We start from the raw sequence: 22,339 nt of genomic DNA, 5'->3' as shown, positions 1-22,339 counted from the left end.
CCAGCAGTCCTCTGTCGTATTGCTAAGTGCAAGAGTTGTCAGCCTCTGGTTATCTAGCTGCTCTTGGTCAGCAGGACCTCCATCCCTGGGAGCCTGATTCGAGGGGAAAGTCTGTTGGTAGCCTTGCCACCACGCAATTAGCTTGTCATTCATTGGACTTTCCTTAGAAAGGGAAGACTTCTTCAGAGGTCTTGTCAGACTCCTGACACCTCAAGAAAATTCTTCCCTCAGTGTACTGTAGATAAAATCAGGAGAAAGTGCACAAGGCAAGAAGGGAAGGACCCAGAAATATCAAAATCCGACTTTGTTTAAATTTGCTGCAGTTCAGGCTGTAGTGAAAGTACTACCTAACTTACTGAGATGTATAAACTTGGATTGACAATTTTCTTTTTCTTAGCCCAAGCCATTTAGAAGGAGAGGAGCTAAGTATGGAGTTCTGAGATGCACCACTTGCCATATTCCACCAATCAGATAGAAAACCCTTTATCTCTGTATCTATCTTTATCCTGTCAGTCAAGTACCAAACCATTTCACATGACTACCTCCAATTTTCTGTGCTTTCAGTTTTGCTAATAATGGTAAGTTCTTATGCATGCACATATTAAAATGTTTTGAAGATGTCCACACAAACAGTACACGCAAGCACTCCTCCATTAGCATAATAGGTTTCTCAAAAGAAAAATCAACTTGACTACTTTGTGGTTTATCATTTACAGATGCACACTTCAGTGATTATACTTTAGGTGAGGTTGTGACTTGTTAGGACAAGATCTCCGAAACACCTCTCTCACCAAGATAACACCTAATGTAAAGGTAACCCCCCATACACTGAACTTTGGCATGGATTTATTGCAGGGTGGAAGTGAGGACAGCAGATGCTGGTGATCAGAGTTGAAGAGTGTGGTGCTGGAAAAGCACAGCAGGTCAGGCAGCATCCAAGGAGCAGGAGAATCGATGTTTCGGGCAAAAGACCTTTGTCAGGAATGATTTATTGTACCCTGCTGGAGTGGGTTAAGTGGCAGTTCCATGTACTCACTGAGAAGATTTGCACATTTCATTCACTCTGGGGGAAAGACGGCCTTATTACTTAGTGGTGTGAATAGCCTAATGTGCGATACCACCCCCACCTTGGCTAATGGGCACGTTTTTGAAAGCTCATTATCCCTGAGTCCAATGGGATTGAGTGTTGATTCAGGGATTTGCATGAACTCTCATGGGTTTTCAGTGATTCTTGAATGCTGCCAGCAGTGTAAGGTCTGTCAGCTGCCTCCGAGAGGCTCTCTATTTCAGAGGTAGTTAGAGGGAACCAGCATCAAGGCATGGACTTTGTGAATCAGATACGAACAACAGAGTTATGGATGATCTCAGTTTTGTGGAAGACAGTTAGGAAAGAGCATATTGGAATAGTTGACCCCTCAGCAGGAGTCAGCAGTCAATCTTGAGATGTTTAGGGAGGTGCTCCCTTAACTGGTATTGACACAGATTGCCTGTCCAATTAAGGATGGCAGGTAAATTCAAGACACAGTGGCCTTTCAGTTTAAATGGAGCAGCAGCCTGCGGTGGAGAAAAATGAAAACAAAAGGCCTACATCTTTGTTATGCTTTTAATGATCACTGGAACCTCTCAAGTGTTGTACTTTGAAAGTGTAATCACTGCTGGGAGAAGTTAGATGGAAGGTAAACAATTGTTATTATCCCGGCTGATGTTATTTCTGGGTAAGTCAGATCCCAGACTGAAATCTGGCTTTTTTAGATCATATTTTGTTCATTTTGTTTGATTTTAATTAGATAGTCTTTCATAGGAGCACAAGCTCACAATGCTTTAGATTTGATTTTAACAATAAAACAGAAGTTTATTATGCAACAGACTATAGAGAGGAGGTGGAAGACCTGGAAAAATGGTGCACTGAGAACAACCTAGCTCTCAATGCCGGCAAAACCGAGGAACTCATTATTGACTTTCGGTGGGATGTTACTCACGTCTTCCTCAGGCATCTGAGGAAATTTAGCATGATGGCGAATACCCTTGCCAACTTTTATAGGTGCGCCATCGAGAACATTCTGTCTGGATGTATCACTACCTGGTATGGCAACTGTACCATTCAAGATCGGAGATGGTTACAGAGAGCGGTGAACTCAGCCTGGATAATCACAAAGGCAAACTTCCCATCTATAAAATCTCATTGTCAAGGAGAGGCCGCCAGCATTCTCAAAGATCCATCCCACCCTGACAATGTTTTTCTACAACCTCTACCATCAGGGAGAAGGTACAGAAGCCTGAATACACGCACCAGCTGGTTTCAAAACAGTTTCTACCCTACTGTTGTTAGAATACTGAATGGTCTCACAAACTCTTAGCATTTGTCTGTACCTGTGTTTTTGTTTTTGCCACTGTTTATCTATTATTTACATATCTATGCTACTTAACTCTGTGATCTGCCTGCATTGATTCGATTAGATTAGATTAATAACAGTGTGGAAACAGGCCCTTTGGCCCAAGTCCACACCGACCCTCCGAAGAGCAACCCACCCAGACCCATTCCCCTACATTTACCCCTTCACCTAACACTACGGGCAATTTAGCATGGCCATTGCTCGCAAGACAAAGCTTTTCACTGTGCCTCGGTATACGTGATAATAAATTCAGTTCAGTTCAATTCAATTCAAATGAAATGAAGATAAAATCGAATAAACCAAACTATTTGCATATAACACAATGTAAAAATTCTGGTGAATCTGATTGTCTTTTCTAAGAGTCGGGAATGCACTGCCTGGGAGGGTAGGTGAGGCAGGAAACCTCCCAACCTTTTGAAACCAGTTGGATGAGCACTTGAAATGTCATAACTTTCAAGGCTATGATCCAAGGCTGGAAAGTGGACTCAAATTTAGAGCAATTTTGTAGGTGCAGATTCAGTGAGCCAAAGGACATCTTCTATAGTGCATGATTCTATGACTCAATGATTCTATGTGTCTTCATACAAATGAGCTTCGACATTTTCAGCTTAAGTTAACCCTTTCAGGATTTTATGCAACGCTTCTGGTTCATAACATTGAGGAAACTTATATTTTAACAGTTAGAAAAGCTTACCTCTTTGGGAGCAATCAGTATACGCCTCCAACATCAGCTAAGACTTCTCCGAAACTGAAACCAATACGGCTGTCTTCAATATGCAGTATTTTTCCCAAGCAAATAATAATTGCATTGATTCTATGAGTCTTAATGCAAATGTGCTTCGACTTTCTCTGCTTCGAATTGGCCTTTCAGAATTTTACCCAAACGTTTCTGATCTGGAACATCGAGGAAACTTATACCTGAACATATCTCCCTTCTTTGGGAGCAACTCGTATACACATCCAACATCAGCCAAGATTTCTGTGAAATTGAAACCAATACAGCTGTCTTCAAGCTACAGTTATTTTCCCCAAGCAAAAAGAAATCCATTCTAGAACCTTCTCCAGCAGTCTAATGCACAACTGTTTATGCTGGCTGTGTTTTACAACAAATAATGCAAACAAAAGCCCATTACTCTTGAGGTAGAGTCTGTCTCCTAGTCTGTTTTAAAATTAATCATTATGGTTACAGAAATACACACAAGTTAACAATTAATTTTTTCGTACTTACAGAGAACCCACTTGGTTCAAAATCCAAAAATCCTCTCAATGAATCACATACCTTACATCATATAACTGAGAGGGCAGTTCAAAGTGGGGGCATCCTCCAACATTGTTAAACTTCAAATGAAAAACAGGTACCACTGTGGCAGAAGGGAGACCGTCTACAGTAAGACCTTAGGCTTCAGTCACCTCCCAATAAGGAGAATCTACAGGATTTCTATAAGCATATTTCTCTCCCCACCAGCACCATCACTTAGCCTGTGACTGGGTGCTCTCACCCAGGGGTTTAACCAACCCTGTCAGATAGGAAAACTGAAGCTGATCTAAAAATCCCAATTGATCTTCTTTTAACTGTGGTTAACGAAATTCTGAATGAAGCTGATTGGTTACCTACCTTGTGGGACCAGGTAACCCTGGCAGCTACAAATGTGCCTCAGCAAAAATACCTAGTGCTGGAAATGCGGTCAGAAAACCAATCCACCAGCTGGTACCAGTATGTTCCAGTTCCATCTCCTTGGCGGGGCCCAAAGTTTCAGCCTCAGGTCTGTCTGCTAAATCAACTTGAAATGCCTTGAATTCACTTTCTTAGCAAGTTGTATTTTTAATTTTTATTTTGGTCTTTTCATCATTATACTTTTTAATGAATGTGGTGTTGTGTATGGGATAGATGAATGTCATACTATCTACATATTGCAACTTGTGAGCATGTTTCTGGATAGGATAAATATATGCTTCAAAGGTATTTGCATCAGAGCCAGTTTACTTAGGAATCGTGTTAGTGCAAGATGTTGCTGCCCATGATGGTTCCTTGGTTAGGTGGAAAATCCAGAGAAAGATTACAGATTTCTAGGTCAAAGGTCTCACCATTTACAGAGCTGCAGAATTGACAGGGAGTGAATTGGACCAGGGAACGATTTCTTTACATGTTGGTTTTTCTTGTGTGATCAGCATTAGCGTGCAGTCTGAGGGATCGTTAATGTCTTGTTTCAGACAGCTAGGAACAGATGTCGTCAGGATCACAATCCAACTGACCACACTCTGGACTTTTACTGGAAGGAGTCCAGAAAATCTTGTATTTTTCAGCTGTTCACAGTAACCATGAAAGCAATTAGGAATTGTCCTACATTCAGCTTATGAGAATGTACCATTCTTTTAGATTTGGCAATTCTCCAGAACTTGTGCACCCAGATGATCACATCATTCGCGCTGGTTGGCACTACTTGAATGATACACACTGTTCCGTAATGTCAAACAGTAAATCGAGTAATCAACCCATACCAGGGTCAAGTGGGAATATCCAGCAGGAGTCCTAGAAACCAACAGAGTTTGTTTGAAATATTGTTATGGGTTTAGCTCTCTTTGTGATTGATGCTTAATTTGGTGAGACTCTCGGGTATGTCCAGGAGTTTGGAATTACCTATTTCCTTTCCAAACTTTCTAGTATATATCTAATATTACATCACTTACTTTACAGTGAACTTACATTGGGCTATGTGAAATGTATCCAGAATTTTAATTGGTTCATTCATGTATTGTTTTGGATGTGAACATAGAAGGTATAGTTAGTAAGTTTGCAGATGACATCAAAATTGGAGGTGTGATGAACAGTGAAGAAGGTTACCTCAGGGTACAATGGGATCTTGATCAGATGAACCAATGGGCTGAGAAGTGGCAGATGGAATTTACTTTAGATAAATGTGAAGTGCTACATTTTGGAAAAACAAATCAGAGCAGGACTTATATACTTAGTGGCAAGGTCCTGTGGATTGTTGCTGAACAAAGAGATCCTGGAGTTTAGGTTCATTGTTTCTTGAAAGTGGAGTGTCAGGTAGATAGGATAGTGAAGAAGGCGTTTGGTATGCTTTCCTTTATTGGTCAGAGCATTGAGTATAGGAGTTGGGAGGTCATATTGCAGCTGTACAGGACATTGGTTAAGCCACTTTTGGAATATTGTGTGCAATTCTGATCTCCCTCCTATCAGAAGGATATTGTGAAACTTGAAAGGGTTAGAAAAGGTTTACGAGGATGTGCCAAGGTTAGAGGATTTGAACGATAGGGAGAGGCTGAATAGGCTGGGGCTGTTTTCCCTGGAGTGTCAGAGGCTGAGATGTGACCTTATAGAAGTTTATAAAATCATGAGGGGCATGGATAGGATAAATAGATAAGGTCTTTTTCCTGGGTTAGGGGAATCCAGAACTGGAGGGCATAGGTTTAGGGTGAGGTGGGAAAGATATCAAAGAGACCTAAGGGGCAACTTTTTCACACAGAGGGTGGACCGTGTATGGAATGAGCGGCTAGAGAACCCCCTCTGAGGAAGAGTAGCATTCCAAGTTCTCCCTTTCTTCCAACTTCTGCCGTCTTTGGATGTTCATATTGTGGAGTGCACAGCAGCTGACCACAGTATGAGACACTTGGACTGGAACACGATACCTGACCAATAACAGCAGTGGGTGCACAAGAGCTTCTTTAATGCAGGTCCATGTTGTAGATAGTTCTGGCTATAGTGCATCTGAATCTGAGTGCTTAATGAACATCAGAAGCATGAGCGTCATGTGGGTGCCACAGTGGCTCAGTGATTAGCACTGCTGCAACAATGCCAAGGATTGGGTTTGATTCCAGCCTTGGGTTACTCTCCATATTCTCCCTATGTCTACATGGGTTTCCACTGGGTGCTCTAGTTTCTATCCACAATCTAAAGATGCGCAGATTAGGTGGATTTGCCATGCTACATTGTCCTGTAGTGTCCAAGAATGAGTAGGCCTAAATGGGTTAACCATGGTAGATGTGGGATCATGGGGTTAGGATGGGATGTGCTTAGGAAGATCAGTGTGGAATTGATGGACCAAATGGCCTCTTTTTATACTAATGGATGCACTGGTTAGTGTTTGTGAGAGTTGGAATTTTGTAGGGATTCTATGAAAAGCCAATTCCTCAGAAAATAACCCTCATTCTTTAGTAGCCACTCCTGAAAGAATCTGGACATTGACCAGAAGTTTTGAAGCATATGGACTCTCAAAGGACAAATGCATCATGCAGCTGTCTGGGAGCCAAATGTCCACAAGATGGTTTCTTGTGATCATAGATCAACTGCCATTCAGTGAATGGAAGTCTTTTTTATTCATTCATGGGAAATGGGCATCACTGGAATTATTTTCCATTCTGTGTTGCCTTTGAGAAGGTCATTGGGAGCTACTTTCTTGAACTATTTCAATCCATTTAGTGTAGGTCCACCCATAGTACTCTTAGAGAGGGAGTTCCAGGTTATTGACTGAATGACTCCAAAGGAACAGCAATATATTTCCTACTCAAGGCCGTTAGTGGCACGGAGAGAAGCCTTTAGGTGGTGTGTTCCCATGTCCTTGTTGGCCTTGTCTAAGTCAATTGTAGTCGCCATGAGTTTGGAAGGTGCTATTGTGGGACCTTGGTGAATTTTGCATTGAATCTTGTAGACAGTACACACTGCTGCATCTAAGCATTAATGGTGGAGATATTTTGATACCAACTAATGTTATTACTGGATAGATCAAATGCCACCCTGAAATCTGGCTTGATAGATAACTTATTTTTAGGCTTTAACAAGGTCTTCTTTTATTGAGGCACAGACAGTGCTACAGATTTGGTTTTCACAATAAAGCAAAAGTGATGTGCAGAAGAGTTTTGAAGTTAAAATGGAATAAATCAATGTACATATAACACAAATTTAAAGACTTTGAAATACACAGTAAAATATAATTCCATGAATCCCAACAACACTCCTTTTAAGTACTCATACTAAAGTGAATTCACTCTGTCTGTCAGATCTTTATGATTTACGTTAACGATGATATCAATTCCTCTTCTTTAGAATCTGATTGCCTCTTCCTTTTTGACATTACAGAGAGAGGATGAATAGGCTGAGGCTGTTGCCCCAGACCATCGAAGGCTGAGGAATGATCTTATAGAAGTTTATAAAATCACGAGGAGTATGGATAGGGTGAATTGTCAAGGTCTTTTCCCCAGCGAAGGGGAATCCAAAACTAGAAGGCAAAGATTTAAAGTGAGAAGGGAAAGGTTTAAAAGGAACCTAAGGGGCAACTTTTTCGTGCAGAGGGTGGTGCGTGTATGGAATGAGCTGCCAGTGGAAGTGGTGGAGGCTGGTACAATCACAGCATTTAAAAGGCATCTGAGTAGGAAACATCTGAGCAGCCCCAGCCTATTCATCCTCTCTCTGTAAAGTAAACTCTCCAAACCCGGCAACATCCTTGTAAATCTTTTCTGAATCATTTCAAGTTTAAAGTATTTCTTATGTTCTAAACTGTTGAAAGAGATATTGATTGCAACAGATTGTGTATGCTTGGTTTCTAAAGCCTGTGAGATTGAAGTTGGGTGTAACACACTTTGAGAATTGCATAGTTAGGTATCATTGCTGTATCATGGGCCTGCAGAACTCAACACATCTTTAGAAGGATATGGGTCAAATGCTGGCTATTGGGACTAGGATATCTGGTCAGCAAGGATGAGTTGTGACCAAAGTTTCTGTACTGTACAACTCTACGACTCTAAATAGAAAATGTAGGCCATTTAGCCCCTCAAACTTGCCCCACCTTTCATCACGATCATAGTTGATTTGCCCAAGTCCTGTTTCGTGTCTGGTCATCATAGTCATCAGCTCTGATATTTCAAAGGTTTATCTATATCCTTTTTAAATACTTTCAGTGATCAAGCCTCCATACTCTATGGTAGAGAATTCCAGACATTTACTACCCCTCTGGGAGAAGAAATTCCTTCGCATCTCAGTTTTTAATGAGTGTTCCCCTTGTTCTGTAAACATACTCCCTAGTTCAAGATTCCCCCGCTAGTGGAGAATCTTCACAACATCTATCCTGTCATGCCCTGTCAGAATCTTGTATGTTTTCTGAGCACACCTTTCATTCTTTTAAATTCTAATGAATAAAGGCCTAACCTGTTTAACCATTCTTGATAAATTTGCCTCTATGTCCAATGAATCAGCCTAGTAATAGGTGGTTAAAAAGCAAAGGGGAGCAACAACAGAAGAGGTGAAAAATATTTTAAAAGTTAAAAGGTAAATTTAATCACATAATGCTAGGCAGGACACACATGCACATAAAACAGTAAATCAAAAATATTTTAAATCAAAGCACTTCATTGTCACTTGGAGCATCTGCAGAAACACACCTTCATGTATTTCAGTTCTGACAGTCAAATAGCGATCGAAAGTTATGCCTGCATTATATTGACGTGATGGTCTTGTATTTTGTTTCTGCCTGTGATGAGAGAACTTGCGAAACATGAAAGAGCTAAGCTTTAAAAAAAAAACTGTTAGTCTGTCTGTTCTCATTAAACACATGTAGCCACTTTCTCTAAATGGCACAGGGAGCACTTTATTTTCTCTTCAGTCTGCAGCAGTAACATGTGGTGCACCTTTGTTCAATACTGAAGGCTGCACAGAACTTAACTGGGAAACTGGAGAACATGAGGGTGCAGCTACTGATCCAAAGCAATTCCATGTGCATTGGAAGACCTGTATATATACAGTGCCTAATCACATCTTTCAGAAACATTTCAAAGAGCTTATGTATTAAGAATTGCCTTGTACTGAAGTGGTGTTATTTAGAGTCCTGTAGCTGCCATTTGGGACAGCAATGATCCACAAAACACAATGAGAGGGACGACTAGGGAATTATTGCATGTTATTGTTGGTTGAGTGAAGAATGTTGACCACAGTACCAGGATAACCCCCTGGTCTTCTTTGATTAAACACATAGAATCTTTAACATCCATATGAACTGTTTTAAAAAAAAGTTAAGGTAGGACCTTTTCACCTGAAGGATTGTTTCTGCTTCTGAAAAGAAATTTTACTATTTGTTGTTTACTTCAAAATCACTTTAAATTGAAATATTCCATACTGTTTCTTCCTGAGGTTTTGCTGATTAAATCTAAAGTCTAATAGTTTCTTTTGAAACATTTGAAAAGAACCTGAATTTGCCTTGCCATTCTCTAAACCAAACTAAGGAAAAAAGATCCAAAAAAAAATGAACAAGCACTTTGCACTGTTAAAATATGTGAAACTAATTAATTTATAAAAAAATGAATATTCTGCACCTCACAGTTAACTTTCAATCTATTCTTGAAGGATAAGCATTGAACAACTCTTAGAAGATACATCATTTTCTAAACTCAGAATTAGCGAACAATGACAATTCCTTGCGTTCTGATGTTAAAGTGGGGTCAGGAGAAGAATACTGATGTGTTTTTGACCCCTAAATAGAGAAAGCTTTGCCATTTGGGAAAAGGTATATTTTAAACATTATTTTGATATTATGAGTTTTTCTTATGGATTACAATGCAAATCCCCAAAACATATATTATGGTAACTCCAGTGATATAGGAGTGTAAAGAATGTGCAGAAAGTTTTAAAATCTAAAGCTCAAAGCCACATCATAGGAAATGATACAGAGCACCATGCCATTAAAACAAGCTTTTGTTTTTGGAAGATTATAAACTTTGGTTTTCTTGAAAGTTTTAATTTATGAGACCCCTCTCTTCGAGTATTAAGTGTGAATGAAGTTGTCACCACAGGTCAAGAACTTTCCTTTCACTGGTTACATTGAGAATGATGATGTGACAAGTCATTTCACAGAAAACACAGCTTCTTTGAATTTACACTGCAGTTCTACCCATCGGCTTTGAGCTGTGAAAGCAGTCATGCTGACAATTGCCTGTTCTGAGTTTTGGACATGCTGGCTGAAAATTCTGAACTTGGTAAAAATAAAATCAGTTATTGAGCAGTTAGATGTTTCAATAAGGTTGTAAATCTTTTGGTTTTATCTCCATCCTAATTGTGATATGGCTCCCTTGAGGCGCGAATTGTGTTGCCAGTCAGTGAAAGAATTTGTCTTCTGGTCGTTGATTTTGCCCTAATATGCAGATCACTTGTTCCTTTAGAGAGCTGCTGCTGTCGTTGGCACTGGGCCAGGTGCTGTCATTGTTGATCTGTGGTATAGGCCTGACTAGCAAGTACTTGGTGGAGGACTTCCATGCCAACACTCCAGTATTTCAGAGCTTTCTTAACTACATCCTCCTGTTCCTGGTTTACACAACCACATTGGCCGTACGGCAAGGTAAGTAACACTTAACTTTGCACGATCTTCTACTTGTAATTGTAATCGATATAAAGAAAAATGAATCATAAATGTCATTGCTATTTGTTTCATATTTCAGGCATAAATTAAAAGGTTGATGTGCATCATGTTTAATCCAGTAATTTTGAGATTGGTGTGATCTGGTAATTAGCCAGTGCTGATCAAATAATCATTCTTAATGGTCTATCTTTATTGATAAAGCTCTGGTCAATGCTATTTAAGGCAGACATGTTTGGGGTTAATTCAGTGGATACTTTGTTTAGTATATTCATGAATTTCTGTCTGTGAAGAAAACATGGACAATACCTGGGTGTCCATGCTCAATCTCAGCAGCAACACCCCATCCCTTTGTCAGACTACTCTTCAGAAAACAACTGCTGCTTCACGTCATCAGTCATTACTGACTCTGTCGTTGTAATATGGAGGTCAAGCAGCTTATAATTGTTGACATCTGACTTTGTTTTTAACTTATTGGTAAAGTAAGTGACGTAAATGGCTGTCATAGTGCAATGGTAGTGACGCCAAGAGGCCCTGGTTCAAGTCCAACCCTGTTCTGAGGTGTGTCAGAAAATTCCTGAACAGGTTGGTTGGCAAATATCTGTTGTGAGCAAAAGTGACTTAGACAGGGGCAGTTCGACCATCCCCGGGTATAGCCGGCCCATCCCCAATCTCCCCACTCTGGACAGAGGCGGCCCAGCCCCATCTCCCGCTCCTGGCACAGCAGCTCATCCCCCATGCGGGACACAACCCACCTATCTCCCATCTCTAACCCTGGGTACAGCTGGCCCACCAGAACCCAGGCCATTGTTAATGGGCTCCTCACAAAAGACAATCGCTGCTCTTGTCAGTGTAAGGTTGGGATCTTGATTCTAAAAGCCTTCTGTGTGGTGATCACTATTGCCAATGCTTTCTCACAGGTATATATGACTGCACTGCCACCTGCGAACTGGGTCTGTCCTACTTATAGGATAGGACTCGGTCAGGAAAGCTGATAGCAGTACTTGGATCATTGACTTTGATCATGATTTAATTAGATTGTTCTCCCAATTTTGGTACAAGACTCTAAATGTCATTGAGTCGGACTTTGTAGGATTGGTCTGCCTTGATTATTTTTCTGGAGCATAGGTTGATGCTGGGTGGCCCAGTTAATGTTATCTAGCTCCAGAGCATTATCTTCACGGAGAGACAGTGGCATCAAGGTTGCCACTTACTTGTTAATTCTATTATTTTACATTTATCCAGTTAAAATAAAAGTTGCTCATGAGAGTGCTAATGACTGAAATTTTTTTCCATGATTAGAATTAATTGTATTTTTCAACCCAAATTCTCCATTGATTTAGTTTAGGCCATTGTTCTACCACATCCTATGGAAAAATAACAGGATTTATGCTCTGATTAGAAAAAGTTCTTCCACACAGATGAACCTTGTGTTTCTTTCAAATGATTGCAATATTTAGATCAAAGAAATTGTAACAATTGCTTTGTTATTTTAGCCATATACACGTAAATTAATTTAGTCAATAAAATATGAAATAAAAAATGGTAGGGCACTAATCCAGATTAATTTGACAGAACAAGTAATTTGAAAATACAAATGTTCGCAGTGATGGAAAAAGGGTAGTTCATTAGTAATCCCATGAATGACAGAATGTAAAACCAGAATTCTAATAAGTAAGGGTCACTTTGCTGACTTTGCACTTTCAGCAGGGAGTCTCTCTAAGTGAGAGCACATATCAAAAATTCAGCATGTATTTTGCACCATTTTCCAGTACAGTTTGAAAATAGCGTGCAGCATGTGTGAGAATATCCAATATGCACACTCAACAGGAGATTGTCCTGCCAACAACACAAAGTCAGTAAATTACCCCTGCAGAACAATCTATTGAAGAACAATTTCTCACAGCTTCATAGGAAATATCAAAAAAACAAACATGCTTTATGCTGAGGTGTTGGCAAGAAATACTCCAAGTAGCATATTATTAATGCCCAATAATTCCTGAAAGCATTCATTAACTACAATTACAGCTATACTTACTTTAAAATAAATAATTTGTTTTGCTGATTCAATTAACTTCTATTGTTTATGACATAACCACTTATGTGTCAAATTCTTCTTCATGAGACATATGAGACTGGAAGATCTGGGTGGAAGGTCATGCATGGTTACAGGCATAATGGAGAGTGAAGTTAAAATGTTTATAATAATAGCATTGTACAGCTAGATCATCTGTGGTTATGGTTCAGCAAGGGTGGAAAATATGCTAGTATTGGCCCAAGGTTGGGAAGACGATGGCAGGCTGAGATATCAATATTGAGGTCGAAACCTGGAATACAGGCCCAGATATTCTGATGACCCTGAAGTCAATCCTTGGAGCAGTGCAGAGTGGAGTTACTTATTGGGACTCTGTGAAATCCTAGATCCTGCAGGCACTATGACAGCACAGTGGCTCAGTGGTTTGCGCTGCTGCCTCACAATGTTAGGGACTCGGATTTGATTCTAGCCTCAAGTGACTGTGTGGAGTTTGCATGTTCTCCCCGTGCCTGCATGTGTTTCTACTGAGTGCTCCCATTTCCTCCTACAATCCAAAGGTGTGCAGGTTAAGTGGATTGGCCATGCTAAATTACCACATATTGTAATTAATCCACCTAGACTGCGTATCCATTGCAGTCTAGGTGGATTAGCCCTGGGAAATGTGGGGTTTTAGGGATAGATGGAAGGCTGGATCCAGGTGGGATGCTCTTCAGAGGGTGCATGCAGACTCAATGGGCCGCATGGACTTCTGCACTATATAAGCATTCTATGATTCTGTGAATTGCTTGAGAAATTGATAATTCTGGAGGGTATTTCCACTGGGTCTGGAAATGCTTCTGTTAATAGTTACTTAGGAGAAGTTAAACAATAAAAATTCAGTGTAACTTCTCATTGACTATTAAAGTTGCCTCCCAAAACCTATATTTAAGTCTCAGAACATGATATGCTGACTCCTGCAAAGGGTGAGATTTTATGACTTCCTATAATGGTCCACACTCTTGTTGATTTAAGGTACAATGCATTTTTCTGATGGTGAGTTGGGAATTCGGATATCATTTAAATTGTTGTTGTGCTGTCAATTAACATTCTTACTCAGCATTAATACCATTTTCTCTACTTTTTGTAACAGTTGATGATTCTTAGTAGCCCTATATATGTGCAATGAACCACCCTCTTTTACAAATTTTTTTTGGAAAATTATGTGAAAATGGAACGCAGTGGAACCAATGATGCAAACAGAAAAGTACCATTGGAGTTCCACTGTTTAAATTTTAAATTGTATTTCAATAGTGTGATAGTAATGATGAATGCTTTAGTTATGAGAAGAGCCTCAAATTTTTGGACTTAATTTATGTTTTTCTTTAGTTCTATCAAGGTTCTAATAATGATGTTCAAAACTACAGAAGATTTTGATAAGGTCAATCAGGAAGAAGCTATTTCACTTAACAGTGAAATGGTAACTAAAACTTAAGTTGGAACTCATCACCAAAGAGAGAGATTGGGAGATCATTTTTAAAACAAAACATTATTAGGATTTGAAATACCCTACCAAATAAGATGTTGGCCATAGAATCCAGGTGAAGTGGCTAATTTTAGACAGTGGAAAATTGATAAAACCTGTAGAATAGGAGCAAGTAGATAACTATCACAGAAGGTTAGCATTTGTATAATAGACTGATTGGCTTTTGATCTGCCACCATACAATGGACACTATTTTTCACTGTTGCTGCTTCTTTAATGTCTTTAAGTACTTTTACTTTAAGAGATAGAGTCTGCACCAGTATATGTCTGCCACTAGGTGGCATTTACACCCAATAAGGAGTGGTGATGTCATCAAGGTTTTCCTCTGATTTGGACAGACAAAGTGATAGAACCAATTACTAATTAGTTTAGAAAACTGCATTTGAGTGTTTCAAAAGCTCCATTTCATTCAGAAGAGCTCTGTATTTACTTTTAAACTAGAAAGCAGACTGATAATTCATTTATTTTTAAAGGAGAGACAGGATTTCTGGCTAAACAGAACTTATATTTTAAGCAGAAAGTCACTGACTTAGCTTTCAGGCTGTTGAATTTGACAGATTTCTATTCTCAAAAATAGGTGCTGTTATTTTGCCAATCCTTTTGAAAAGCAAGGCTGGTGTTAAGCCAATGTTTAATGAGATTGGCAAATATCTGACTCTGACAGCTTTCACCCTTTTAAAAAAAACTGCACTGTACCCATGATCTGTCACCATTGCATAGGCTTTGCCTCCAGAACAGTATTTGTAATACATGATATGGCAATCTTATGTTAGATTTTACAACATAAGAACTAGGTGTGGATAAAGTGGTCTTGGAAATTTTAATAAGCATTTAATACAGCACCTGTTATACACATATATTAGAGTCACAGGCACTTGCATGTCTCATCTAATATTAAACAATTGATTACAGACAGTAGCCCTTCCATCAGCTTGTCATGCTTCGAATGGCTCTCGTTAAGTTGGAGTCTGAGATTTTCATACCCTCAAGTCACTTGGTATGATAGTGATAATATCATGAGCATATTCAAGTGGTATAGTGCATACCAACTGTGAGATTTAGTACAGATAAAATTCCATGAGATTTATCACCGAAAAATCAAATAACTTCAGCACCCTTACAGAGAAGTTTTGTTTTTAAAAAATCAATTGTAGTATTGTCCTGTGTATATGTCATGTACATTATATGTTAGAACATAAAATCTTAAACATTGTTAAGAATATTGCTGTAGGCCTTATGATATAGTGGATATTTAAGTCAGACACTTGAATCCAAAGTTCCGAACTGGGACTTGATGATCAAGAAAAATGCATTCACAATGTAGACAAACTGGTTGAATATGAACTTGTAAATTCTTCCAATACACTCTAATGGCAGATTGTAAGGTTAGAGACATAGAGTTGTAGAGATGTAAAGCATGGAAACAGACCCTTCAGTCCAACTCATCCATGCCAACCAGGTATTAAATCATTTGGACCATATCCCTATAAACTCTTCCTATTCATGTACCCATCAAATGTTGTAATTGTACCAACCTCCACCACTTTGCCTGGCAGGCTTGTTCCATGCACATACCACCCTCTGATTGATTGATTTATTTGTTGTCAGTGAAAAGCTTTGTTTACGAGCAGTATGGGTAGATCATAGTAAGCAAGGGTGTACAGAACAAAAGATATAGGCAGAGGCATACAGGTAACATTGCGCAAGGTGTACAAGAGAAATCAACAGTAGCAAAATCCGCATTATTTGAGGCCAGAGAGTCTATTCAATAGTCTAATAATGGCTGGGAAGAAATTATCCCAGAATGTGCTGGTGTGTGTGTTCAGGCTTCTGTATCTTCTCTCTGATGGAAGAGATTGGAGGAGATCATTACTGGGGGAGGGAAGCATCTTTGATGGTGTTGGCAGCCTTTCCGTGGCAACGAGTTGCTTAAATGGAGTCCATGGATGGAAGGTTGGCTCCCATGATGGCCTGGGCTGTGCACATCACCCTTTGTAGTTTCCTATGATCTTGGACAGAGCAGATGCCATAGCATGCCGTTTTGCACCTAGACAGCGTACTTTCAATTGTACATCTGTAGAAGTTGATGAGAGTCCTTACCGACATGCCAAATTTCCTGTGTGATCAAGTTAGCCTTCAGGTCACTTGTCAATCTTTTCCCTCTCAACTTAAACCTATGCCCTCTAGTTTTGGACTCTCCTATCTTAGCTATTCACCCTAACAAATGCTCCACAATCCAATCCAAAAATGTGCAGGTTGGGTGATTAATAGAGTAGGGAAATGGGTCAGAGTGGGTTACACTTCAGAGGGTCAGCGTGGACTTGTTGGGCTGCAGAGCCTGTTTCCACACTGTAGGGATTCTATGATGATTCTCTTCTATGAATACCATTTACCTTCTTTACTATCTGCTGCACCTACATGCTTACTTTCAGTGGCTGGTGCATGAAGACACCCAGGTTTCATTGCACATTTCCCTCTCTCAATTTATAGCCATTCAGATAATAATCCACTTCCCTAATTTTGTTACTAAAGTGTATAACCTCACATTTATCCATTTACATGATACTGTATCTGCCATGCATTTGTCCACTCACTAAGTTTGTCCAAATTGCACTAAAGCATCTTTGCATCATCCTCACAGTTCACCTTTTCACCCAACTTTGTAACATCTGGAGATGTAATATTTAGTTCCCTCAGCTAAATCATTAATATATATTGTGAATAGCTAGGTCCTAGCACTGATCCTATCAGTACTGCATTGGTCACTGCCTGCCATTTGGAAAAAGACCTTTTATTCCTACTCATTTCCTGTTTGCCAACTAGTTTTCTATCCATCTCAATACACTATCCCTAATGACATGCACTTTAATTTTACACACTCTTCTCTTATGTTGGATCTTGTCAAAAGCCTTCCAAACGTTGAAATAAACTGGTTCTTGAGATCACTTCTACTTCTTGTATCCCTGAAGAATTCCTGTAGATTTTCAAGTATCATTTTCCTTTCATAAGTCCATGCTGACTCTATTCAATCTTACCAAGGCTTTTCAAATGCTCAACTAATAATTCTTTCATAACGGTCTCCAACATTTTCCTTACTACCAGCGTCATGCTGACTGATCTATAATTCCTGGTTTTCTCTTTGTCTCCCTTCTCCAATCTGTAAGAATTGATTCAAAACCTCTAGAATGTTGGAAGATGAGCACCAATGCATCCGCTGTTCCGAAGGCCAGTTTCTGATGTACTGTAGGAAGTAGATTATCAAGTCCTGGTGGTTTATCGGCCTTCAATCCTATCAAATTTCTCGAACACCATTTCCTTTCTAATACTGATTTTCTTCAGTTCCTCCCTGTCACTAAACCCATCATTTTTGATATGTTGTTTGTGGCCTTCCTTCGTGAATACAGAATCAAAATCTGTATTTAGTTCATCAGCCATTGTTCCCCATTATGAATTCCCCTGTTTCTGACTCTAAGGTACCTACACGTGTTTTCACCTGTCTTTTTCTCTTCACATACCTATGGAAACTTTCGAGCTTAGATTATATGTTCCCCGCAAGCTAACCCTCAAACTTTCTTAATCAACTCCTTTGTCCTCCTCTGTCAAATTCCAAACTGCTGCCTTCCTCAGGTCTATTGTTTTTCTGCCCAATTCATATGCCTTTTCTTTGGATCTAATCCCAATTTCCCTTGTAAGGCATGGTTTAGTCACTTCTCCCATTTAACGTTTGCAGGAGTGAACAATTGTTGTAGTTTACCCATGCACTCTTAAAGTTTCTATCATTGCCTTTGCAACGTCATCCCTTTCACTAAAGGTCCCCAAACCATCATAGCCAACTCGTGCCTCATCATCTTAAAATCCTCTATGTAGATTCAGATCCCTAGTCTCAAGTCAACTATGTCACTCTCCACCTTGATGAGGAATTCTATCATGTAATGTTACTTATCCCCAAGGATTGTACAACTAGGTTGTCAATTAATCCTTTCACATTAGATTAGATTCTCTACAATGTGGAAATAGGCCCTTCGGCCCAACAAATTCACACCGACCTTCTGAAGAGTAACCCACCCAGACCCATTTCCCTTTGACTAATGCACCTAACACTATGGGCAATTTAGCATGGCCAATTCACCTGACCTGCACATCTTTGGACTGTGGGAGGAAACCGGAGCACATGGAGGAAACCCACACAGACACAGGGAGAATGTGCAAACTCCACAACACAATACCCAGTTTGGGATGGCCCGTTCTCTACTTGGTTCCTCAACGTACACACTCAGGATTTCCTCTTCTATGGTATTCTGACTAATTTGATTTGCCCAATCTAGATGCTGAGTAAAGTTTCCCATTAAGTGCAGATTCTCCTTTATTGCATGTGTCTCCAATTGCCTGTTTAATGCCATTCCCAACATCACCCCTACAGTTTATATATAACACCTAGTGATGTTTTTTGTCCCTTGGTGTTTCTCAGCTGTACCCATACAGATTGCACATAGTCAACACCAATATCCTTTCTCGCTTCTGCATTAATTTCCTCTTCAGCATGTCATGCAACTCTGTGTTTTCCTTTTTGTCTGTCCTTCCTAAATTATGATGTGGAGGTGCTGGTGTTGGACAGGGTTTGACAAGGTCAAAAATCACATGACACTGGGTTATAGTCCAATGGGTTTATTTGAAAACACTAGCTTTCAAAGCGCTGCTCCTCTATTAGGTGTTAGTGAGAGAGAAAGACCTTAGACACAGAATTTATAAGGAAAAGATCGAAGGGTCATAAAATTCATGTGAACAAATTAAACACACATAAGATCGCTCTAAAGTCTTTAATCAGTTAAAATGGAGGTGCAGGTTTCGATTGATTGATATGCAAATCCCAGAATTTCTTTCAAACAACGCACTCTCTCTGAGGTGCATAAACTCCCTCACACACATTAACTCTCTCTCACTCAGTCTCACATACACATACACACACACACACTTATATATATATATATAAATCTGTGGGGTGAATTTGTAGATTTGTGTTTGCAGATACATTCTGTTTTGTTCAAAAAGCACAATATTTGTAGACAGTCAGTCAATGTTGTATTTGATAAACTCTTACTTTGGAAATAAAAGACACAGACAAATTCCAAACAAGACCTCACACCTAAAATACATTGTCTGACCGAAGGTGTTACCACCTTTACATTGATAACACCTTAAGTTGTCTCGGGCAGTGACTTGAAAGAAATTCTGTGATTTACATATTAATCAATTGAAACCTGCACCTCTGTTCAAATTGATTAAAGAGTTAAGAGCTATCTTATGTGTGTTCAATTCGTTCGCATGAGTTGTATGACCCTTTAATCTTTACCTTATGAATTCTGTGTCTAAGGTCTTCCTCTCTCACTAACACCTGAAAGCTCTGAAAGCTAGTGTTTTCAAATAAACCTGTTGGACTATAACCTGGTGTCATGTGATTTTTGACTTTCCTAAATTACTGAATGCTCCTGGATATTCAGTTCCCATCCCTGGTCACCCTGCTACCATGTCTCAGTACTCCTGACTAGATCACCCTGTTTACACCTATTAATTTATTTAGAAGACTTCTCCAGCTGGACAACCTGGTGACAAAATATGCCAGGACTCAATTGATATTTTTGAAGACCATTATGTACCAAAACCTGTACAAACATAGAGAGTTTCAGATTTCACAAGAGGTATTAACTGGAAGGAGAATTAGTGATTGAATTCATCATGACTTTTAAGCACCTCATAGAATGCTGTGAGTTTAACAATGTTTTAGATGACATCTTAAGAAACAGACTATTATGCAGCCTGTGAAATTAGGCCATTTAATGAAAGCTACTAACTGAGAGAAATCTAAATCTTAAAACTGAGTTGGACATTGTAGTGTCAGTTTGCAGGAGTCCTACCAAAGACAAAATCAACTAAGCCCAATGAAGAATGTCCATGCTGTTGGCCACGAGGAAGATGTGGCTGCTGCAAGTGAATCAGACATCTCCAATGAAGAATTTAAATTGAACATCATGATGGAACACATAGATTTTGGATTGTGCCTAAACTAGATGGGCAACTGATCAAAATGCAGATAGATGCCAGGCAATTGTTTCACTTATTCCTGAAACAATTTCCAACCAAACTCTGAGCCATCTTCCACTCTCCAACATATCAATCATGATCGAATAGCAGAGCAGCCATTCCATTCCTGTATCTTATGGTCTTAAAGAATGTCGCATGTTCTGAGAAACTATCTGAAAAATGTTCTATGAACTCCTCACCCAGGCTAATACTGGAATATGATTTCGTTTCCACTTTCCTACTGAAATCCACTTTGGAAATAGAACCAGTCTGACTCAGGATTGGGATACAGACAGATTCTGACCTCACACCTTTAATGCATTGTCTGAGCTGAGCTGTCACTTTTTGTTATAAAATTTTAAGTTACCTCGAGAAAGTGACTTAAAAGAAGTTCTGCGATTATCATATTAATGAACGAAAATTTGCGACCCTTTCTAATAGATGAAAGACTTAACAATCCAGGTTTATTCAATATATCATTTCAGTTTCATGACACCGTAATCTTTTGCTATAAATTCTGTGTCTTATGATCTTAACCTCCACAACCACCTGATGAAGGACCAGCGCTCCAAAAGCTAGTGCTTCCAAATAAACCTGTTGGACCACAACCTGGTGTTGTGTGATTTTTAACTTTGTCCAATCCAGGCCAACACTGGCTCCACCATATCATTTGAACACATATTCATTTCTTCAGTCTTATTTCCGTCATGCCAATTTGTATGTTGTTCATGTGGTAATTCATGGCATACTATCTTGCTAATTTCGCAGCTAACTCTTCATCTCCCTCAGCAAAAAAAACTCTTTCCTAGTTAGAACATAGAACATAGAACGGTATAGCACAGAACAGGCCCTTCAGCCCACGATGTTGTGCCGACCATTGATCCTCATGTATGCACCCTCAAATTTCTGTGACCATATGCATGTCCAGCAGTCTCTTAAAAGTCCCCAATGACCTTGCTTCCACAACTGCTACTGGCAATGCATTCCATGCTCTCACAACTCTGTGTAAAGAACCCGTCTCTGACATTCCCTCTATACTTTCCTCCAACTAGCTTAAAACTATGACCCCTCGTGTTAGTCATTTCTGCCCTGGGAAATAGTCTCTGGCTATCGACTCTATCTATGCCTCTCATTATCTTGTATACCTCAATTAGGTCCCCTCTCCTCCTCCTTTCTTCCAATTTAAAAAGTCCGAGCTCAGTCAACCTCTCTTCATAAGATAAGCCCCCCAGTCCAGGCAGCATCCTGGTAAACCTCCTCTGAACCCGCTCCAAAGCATCCACATCTTTCTTATAATAGGGCGACCAGAACTGGACGCAGTATTCCAAGTGCGGTCTAACCAAACTATTATAGAGCTCCATCAAGATCTCATGGCTCTTAAACTCAATCCCCCTGTTAATGAAAGCCAAAACACCAAATGCTTTCTTAACAACCCTGTCCACTTGGATGGCCATTTTAAGGGATCTATGTACCTGCACACCAAGATCCCTCTGTTACTCCACACTGCCAAGAATCCTATCCTTAATCATGTACTCAGCTTTCAAATTCGACCTTCCAAAACGCATCACCTCGCATTTATCCAGGTTGAACCCCATCTGCCACCTCTCAGCCCATCTCTGCATCCTGTCAATGTCCCGCTGCAGCCTACAACAGCCCTCTATACCTCCAACCTTTGTGTCGTCTGCAAACTTGCTGACCCATCCTTCAATCCCCTCATCCAAGTCATTAATAAAAATTACAAACAATAGAGGCCCAAGGACAGAGCCCTGTGGAACACCACTCACCACAAACTTCCAGGCAGAATATTTTCCTTCTACTACCACTCGCTGTCTTCTGTTGGCCAGCCAATTCTGTATCCAGACAGCCAAGTTCCCCTGAATCCCATTCCTCCTGACCTTCTGAATGAGCCTACCATGGGCAACCTTATCAAATGCCTTGCTAAAGTCCATATA

The 22,339-nt window shown here is 39.8% G+C and overlaps 1 protein-coding gene across 1 annotated transcript in view; it reads left to right on the top strand.

Moving 5' to 3' along the window:
- Positions 1-22,339, top strand: part of slc35f1 (solute carrier family 35 member F1) — a 295,120-nt gene that overhangs the window by 97,938 nt on the left and 174,843 nt on the right. Inside the window, exon 2 of the mRNA XM_043684483.1 lies at positions 10,560-10,735. Within this exon, the coding sequence (XP_043540418.1) occupies positions 10,560-10,735 (176 nt within the window). The remainder of the gene's footprint in view (positions 1-10,559; positions 10,736-22,339) is intronic.

The sequence above is a fragment of the Chiloscyllium plagiosum genome, chromosome 3 (assembly GCF_004010195.1).
Source record: "Chiloscyllium plagiosum isolate BGI_BamShark_2017 chromosome 3, ASM401019v2, whole genome shotgun sequence".
NCBI lineage: Eukaryota > Metazoa > Chordata > Chondrichthyes > Orectolobiformes > Hemiscylliidae > Chiloscyllium > Chiloscyllium plagiosum.
The sequence above is the reverse complement of the archived record's forward strand: the minus strand, read 5'-3'. Positions and strand labels throughout refer to the sequence as shown.